The sequence below is a fragment of the Sesamum indicum genome, linkage group LG9, assembly GCF_026168435.1.
Source record: "Sesamum indicum cultivar Baizhima isolate 11 linkage group LG9, ASM2616843v1, whole genome shotgun sequence".
Taxonomy (NCBI): domain Eukaryota; kingdom Viridiplantae; phylum Streptophyta; class Magnoliopsida; order Lamiales; family Pedaliaceae; genus Sesamum; species Sesamum indicum.
The window spans coordinates 15,436,443-15,443,952 of record NC_142665.1 but is presented as its reverse complement, the minus strand read 5'-3'; the positions used below and the strand labels follow the sequence as shown (position 1 = coordinate 15,443,952).

The 7,510-nt window shown below is 33.0% G+C and overlaps 1 protein-coding gene across 1 annotated transcript; it reads right to left on the bottom strand.

Moving 5' to 3' along the window:
• Window positions 1-357: 357 nt before the first annotated feature.
• On the bottom strand, window positions 358-1,712 carry SEP2 (stress enhanced protein 2). Its single transcript, XM_011092311.3, has 2 exons — window positions 1,334-1,712; window positions 358-879 (listed from the first exon to the last, which is right to left on the bottom strand). The coding sequence occupies exons 1-2, from the start codon at window positions 1,622-1,624 to the stop codon at window positions 610-612; spliced, it is 561 nt and encodes a 186-aa protein (XP_011090613.1). The 5' UTR covers window positions 1,625-1,712; the 3' UTR covers window positions 358-609.
• Between the last annotated feature and the right edge of the window lie 5,798 nt (window positions 1,713-7,510).

Sequence of the window (7,510 nt, the reverse complement as noted above, 5' to 3'; positions counted from 1 at the left end):
GGTCCAAGTAAGATTTTCAATCATTCTTGAAATTTATTTAAATTATTATCAAGCCAAAATGTACACATGCAAGCAACTTCATCCTATTTCCACCAAATCAAAAAACAAAAAAAATTGATCCTATTTCCGGACAGACTTCACTTTCTTCCTCTGTCTAGACAGCCATACCAACAGCCTTCTTATGCTAATTTCAGGCAGCCCCAATGCACACAAAAACCATTCTCAAGAATAAACCGAACCTTAACTGAACGATAATACTAATAATAGGATAATATTACACTATAATTCAGCAATCTTTATTACAATTACCTTGTCCGAATGCAACTGGTTAAGTAAAAAACCACTACCGTCTCACTATTTACAGAGACTTCGATTATTCATTGTTATATAATCAACTCGATCTAACCATCTCAATCTCCAACCCGCTTTCGCCTCACAGCAACAGCAGACATCAATACTACAAGCTAGCTATTTACAAGCAGTAGATAGATACAATGTTTAAGAGATCCCATACGGGCATAAATATTAGTATAATAATCTTCGGACAGCATATAAGACGCTTGATTCATAGCTCGTTGGCTGTATAGTTTAATTACTTCTAATAGAGGTTCAGATTTCATCGGACCAGTCGTTAATGTCGATCTCGTAGAACAAGCCATCGACGATCTTGTCGATGAGTGAATCGATGAAGGTGTTGCAGCTGGTGGTAAAGATGCGGCCTACTCTGTTACGGTTGCTGGAAAACAAAGCGAACACGGCAGCGCTGGTTATGGCTGCCAAGCACACACCGGCAGCTTCCTCGATTCCTTGCAAATCCATCTTCCTGAAAACTGAGTTCCCAGTCACAACCTCGATTCCTACTGTTGCTGCAAATACTATCTGGAATCACAACAGGAAAGAATGTTAGGTACTGAACTTAATCGGATTGGAAATATGTGCAGAAAAAACGAAAAGTGAATAATTATGGGTTTGGAAAATTTACTACGTCTTCCGACACTTAAGATCTATTCTTTTGCTAGGATAGTTTCTGTGAGTTACGGAAACGGGTTATTTTTTCTGTAAATTATTGTAAAATTACAATTTTTCCCCTCCAATAAAATTCTTCTCACGAGGCCAGTCCTCGAACCTCCACCTTTCAGGCTGAAAAGTTTCATCTTTTTACCTTACATGATCAACAAAATAAACGACAACAATTTGGGAGTCCTATGAAATTTAACCAGAATGATCCAATGAACAGTATTACTATATTTATCATAAACTGTACTGAAATTTATCATAAAAAGATGAACAAAAGTGGGGAGAGAGAGAGAGAGAGAGAGATGAGAGAGAGTACCATGGCAAGACGACCAGATATGATCTCAAAATCGTGACTTTTCTTGGAGCTCTCCACATAATCCGACAGAACCTCAAAGAAACGCGACACTTCATCTTCACTGTTGCTGGCCTTAATCACCCCACCACGATCGCCCCCATACGACCTGAGAGTGCAGACCCTCGGCTGCAGTACAATCTTCCCGCTGCTATCCGGCTGCACCTCCGCCACCTTCAGCTTCTGAAATTCCGGCACCGCCGGTTTCTCCGCCCTGAGCTGACAGAACACCGGCCGCGCAGCACGCAGGGCCATGAGAATCTTGGCAATGATTCAGGTTTGGTGATCAGTTTCTGCCTTTTTGTTGCAAGAATCTAGGAGTTTTGTGGGTTTTTCCATGTCCACGTCGAAGAAAAGTCTGGGAGGAGAAGTGTTGAGTGGTGATTGGTGGTGGAATTTGGGTGGGCGACGTGGAGTGTCAGCTGTTCGATAACGTTGTTTTCTGTCGAGTAGAGACAATTGAATTTTGTCTGGTGAGAGGTAATTTTCCCTTGAAAAGTAAGGAATTTTCTCGTAGTCAGTAGCTTTGGTGGTAGTGGGTTCAAGATGCATAACGACAAAGCTGTATAATACTCTATTATATATATATATATATATATATATACCGAAAAAAAAAATACAATTTAGACCATTCAATATGAGAAATAAGCAAAAATATTTCCAAAAAAATATATAGTAAATTATTTTTTATATTTTAAAAATAAAATAAATTATCTCTTTTGTCCTAATTATTAATGAAAAATAATTTGTTTCATTTTTCAAAATAGGAGGAGATAACTTTTTAATTTTTTTTCACAGATATTTTTTTTACTCATTTCACATATGGGTAAGTTTTGTTGAATAATTATCTATCAGTATTATTATAATAACCCCAAAAGGACAAAATGCAGACACCCCAACGAACGGATTATTTGCACTTTGCTCCTCAATCATTTTTTTTTTAACACTTTTCCATCCATTTTTTTATTTTCTTGCACTTTTTGGATAATAATGACGGAATATTTTGCCCACGTGTATTCATGTGTCCGGGAGTAATTTTGAGTTCAATAAAATTGTAAGAATTAAATAAAGACACTACCCAACGTATAGGTTCATTTGCTCTTTGCCCCCAACCTTCTAAAAAGAACAAAATAAAATAAAGAATAGGAAAAAATGAAAAAAATTTCCAAAAATTGGAGAAAACTTCCAAAAAATTGAATGTCTGATTTGCATATAAACAACTTCACAAAACAAGCCAAAATCAAACCAAAAGTTATGAACTTTTTGCAACCAACTGTGTGAAATCCCAAAAATGAAGAAAAGAACTTTAAACTTCAATTACAAATAAAAAATTTCAACCAAACCACAAAATCATCATAATATTACAAACATCAACAAAAGTCCAGATGAGAAGCAAGAAAAACTCATTGGCCTAGATGAAGAAATTGAACTTCAACAACCCAAACGAAAAAAATCATGAAAGACTGCAACTTCACAACAATAGTAAACATACTCTTATTATATAAAAACGGCAAAACCAAACCCAAATTAAAAAAGAAAAAAATAAATCGTGTGTATTTTTGTCGATGCCACCATCAAGCATATGTGTGCATTCAACCAACGCTAACATTACATTTGGCTTGTGATGTGAAGTGGTTGATCTGCAAATCAAGTATTAAATTTTCTAAAAAATTTCTCTGTTTTTTCGCCATTTTTTAGAACTTTTCTTCTTTTTTTTTCTAATTTTGGAGATGTCTATATTTACCTTTACGATCTGACCGAACGCAATCGCCCTTGGGTGCATAAACACACGTAGATGAAATATTTCGTCATTATTCCCCCCAAAATATAAAGCAATAAAATCAAAAGATTAAATGTGAAAGTATAACAAAAAAAAAAAAAGGAAGATTGGAGAGTGAAGTGCAAAATGAATCCACACATTTGGTGGGGGGATCTATATTTTACCCCCAAAAAAATGTGTCATTTAGACAAAGTGGTAGTTTTGAAACTACTGCATCAATTTTTTATGATCTCAAAAATACTCTTTATTTTGATAAGATGATTAACTTATTCAACTAGCCAAGTTTGACTAATTTAACTTCCTAATATAATTTATTCTTTTTTATTATAAATTTTAAAGTATGAAATATTATTTATTATATGAATATAGAAACGCCATGGCATGAGGGCTAGTACTATTATAAAACAAGAGGTGTGATACACATAAAGTGGCGGTTTGACGCTGCTGCACTAATTTTTAATGAAAAATATCCTTTAACTGATAAGATAAATAATTAACTTAATTATTCAATTTTTCAAGCTTTATATTGACTGATAATTTAATTTTTTTTTCTTTATTTATTTTTTTTAATGTGCTATGTCGGTTTATATATTCTACTTTTATTTATAATACATAAATTCTCTGTTGAGGCACAAAAATGAGCCCCAATATGGTACATACTGGGGCGCTTATAATTTTTGGGGCACTTAGTTTAAGTTTTAGTGCCGACAAGAAGATTTGGAACGCTTAAAATGCCTCTATATTATAGTCTATTGGGACACTTATATATATCGTATTGTTAGATTTACAAGGCACAAATAAGTACCCTATATCATAAAAAGAAAAATAAAAAGATCTTTAAGAAAATTATTTGTGCCTTAAAACATAGTGGAGACAATTATATATGTTGTTTAATATATTTTAAAATATCTTCAAATGAACATAATAGGACATTTATAAGTGTCAAGATTTAATTTGGAGACAAAATTTCAAAAAACAAATATATAATTTTTGGGGTCATTTATATATGTCTTTAGATCTAATAAGAGACACATATATGTGTGGATTTTATTTATACTAAATGCCTCTACAAGAATATATTAGAATATTTATAAAGGCGTTTCACTACAAAAAAATTATTTTATTGAAATGGCTTTTGTAATGGCTTTTAAATTAATTTGTAACTGCTTTTTTATTTGTAACAGTTGTTGTGATGGCCGTGTGAAAATTATGGTCGAACCTGAAAATAATAATAAAATATAAAATTAATTCAAAAATAAAAAAATATTAAATAAATTGACTAAATTATTCTACGTACATCGCATTTCGGAGGCTGATAAAATATCTCTGGGCCACTAGGGAAAGTAGTGGCGCTAGTGGTGGTGGTGGTAGTGGTGCATCCCATGGCCTCGCCGAGGCCTGTGGACTGTTGGTCCTTGCCGTTGCATCTGACCCCATTACGGGGGAGTCTGCAGGTATCGACGGGGACTGGAACACTCCCTTTGAGGATGTGGCGGTCAGAGGTGCATCCGCTAGATCATCCCAAATAGCATTGGGAGAGCCACAGCCGCGGGCACGATCACGGTCCGGCCACGACCTCGTCCCGGGGTGGCGGAGCACCGATCGTCAGTATCTACTATTGAAAAAATTATTAACATTAAAAATACATAATTGTATTTTATTATTGATAAAATTAATTTTTTTTTTTGTAAAATTCCTACTATTTTCATTAAAGTCCAAATTTATCCTAAAAATTGTATTAAGGCCCTAATTTTTTCCTTCAAATAATTATAAAAATTTCATTATTTCCCTAAAATTGGCATTAACTATATAAGGTCGATTAATTAATTTCCTAAAAATTTTATTTAATTAGTTAAAGGTCCAAATATTTCGTACTAATTGCATTAAGGTCTAAATTATATTAAGGTCCAAATTTTTTCTGTCTAATACATAATTCTCCTAGAAATTGCATTTGCATCCAAATTTTGCCTAATATTACATTAATGCCTAATTTCTTTCCTAAAATGCATAATTTTCTTTATTATCGTATTTAGGTCCAAATTTAGCGTTAAATTACATTAAGCTTCAATTTAATCTGTCTAATACATAATTCTCCTAGAAACAGCATTTAGGTCCAAATTTTTGCCTAATATTACATTAATGATCAATTCTTTCCTAAAATACAGAATTTTCCTTATTATTGTATTTAGGTCCAAATTTTACCTTAAATTACATTAAGGTCCAAATTTCACATAAAATTACATTAAGGTCCAATTTTTTTCCCTAAAAATTACTTATCCTAAATTTATTTTATGCTTTATTTTTCCCTAAAAATTGCATTCAGGTCCATATTTTTTTCTAAAGTTACAGAAAATAAAAAAATCAAAAGTTATGGAAAAATTTTGGCATATTTTTAAAATTACAGAAAATAAAATAAATCCAAAAATTGATGCATAATTTCTGAATTTCTTTTAAAATTCTGTAATTCTAAAAAAATTTCAGAAATTTCAAAAAAATTCAGATATTAGGCGAAATTTCTGAATTTTTTTTAAAATTATACAAAATGATAAAAGTTTCAGAAATTAGGTAAACATTCAGAAATTTACAAAATGACAAAAAATTCAGAAAATTTCTTAAATTACAGAAATGAGAAATTACACACTAATTCTACAAATATTAAAAAAATAACATAATAATTGTAAAAATTTTAAAATAAATCAACGAAAAAAATTCAAAAAATAAAAATCAGGGACTTACCTGGTGGTGGGGGTGGTTGACGACGCCCAATTAAATTAAATTCAAAGAATCAATTTAATTCAATAAAATTAATCCGTTTCTTCTTGAATTATTTCTAATTAATTCCACCAATTCCATAGTAATTTGTGTGTGACTCTTTAGGTTCACCCTCAGCTAAACTTAGGCTTGTGTCCAACACAATGATTAATTAAATCCAATTTAATTAATTTATTTCCAATTAACCATTAGTAGAAAATTCGCTGTCTAGCAACGGTCCATGGCACTAGAGATTAGGTGAATGTTGGTGTGAATATTTAGGTTCCTGAGTACCATGTGGGTACAGTCCTTCCATCATCCGTCTCCCGATCTAAGTCTAGGGCATGGAATTGGGCGTCGATTCCCATCCTAGACAAGGCACTATGCTCAATAACTCGAGATGTGTTGGCTCTATTAATTGACGTAGGAAACCATTCTCTACTCAACCAATCGCTGCGGCCACAGACCCTAAGAGCACAAACCATCTCAGAGTGCATACGAGACTCGACTGTCATATACTAACAGGTAACGGATTCTATCTTGGAACCCACCGTCCTCACTACATATTCTGATTACATTGAACAAAACTTGTAATGACCACATCCAAGATACAGTCATCTTTCGCCAGATCTAAGATATAGCCATCATATGCATGAAACTACCATGGTTCCTCAAGTCCAAGGACTAATCCCGTAGTATCAAGAAGATCTAGTAATATTGACAAAACCTCCAAGGCTTCCATATGACGACTTCCCGCGAGTCAATTCAATCGGCTTGACAACCTTGTCAACAACCCACTAAAATTGCATAGACGTCCAATGTCTGTCATCGATGAAACACGGACTTATCCAATGAATGCAATTTTAGTGCAAGTCTCAATAGGACTCTCAATGCCTATTCTCGAGGTCTTGACTTGGAACACTTCAAACCTAACCATCAGAAATTGATTTCATGGCCACCATCCAATGAGCACTCCAATTACATAGGTTATACAATTTGATTTGTGGGCTTTGTTGTGATGTTAAGCTTATAAACATAATCAGTGAGCACAACAAATACAATTGCCAAATAATGAATACTCACTTTATTCATAAACAATGTTACAACTACACCGAAATTTTCAGAACAAATTACATAAAAGACCAATCTAATTGGCTTTTTGGTCACCTATTCTGACAAACTCCCACTTGACCCCACAAATTTCCATCTCTATTCTAGTTCTAAACTTCCAAAATTTTCTTTCTCTAATCCGTCTCTAATTATTTTGACAGATTTTTTAATTTCTGTACCCAAATTAATATCCTGCTCATTAAACCATCAAATGTATTCAATCAATACCAAAATCTGAATTTTCCAAGCCAACAACAATAAATAATAACAAAAAAGATACTCATAATTCAACCAACAATAATATAATTGATGTCATTGTATTATCCAAAGACTACTAAATAATATCAATGTCTGCACTCCGAAACCAATAAAAGTAAGTCAAAATACAACCCAAATCAACATAAACTAAGTCATAAACAACCAATAGAAAAAAGAAACTAATGATCTTTCCTGGATTGTTGTGCTCCTGCTGTCCAGACCCACCACCAAATTGATGGTTT

What these genes read in the sequence shown, in the direction of transcription:
- SEP2 (XM_011092311.3), bottom strand. Translation starts at nt 1,624, where the DNA reads ATGGCCCTGCGTGCTGCGCGGCCGGTGTTCTGTCAGCTCAGGGCGGAG. An exon ending in TATCTGGTCGTCTTGCCATG is followed by an intron (nt 880 to 1,333) that starts GTACTCTCTCTC and finishes TTGTGATTCCAG; the next exon opens with ATAGTATTTGCAGCAACAGT.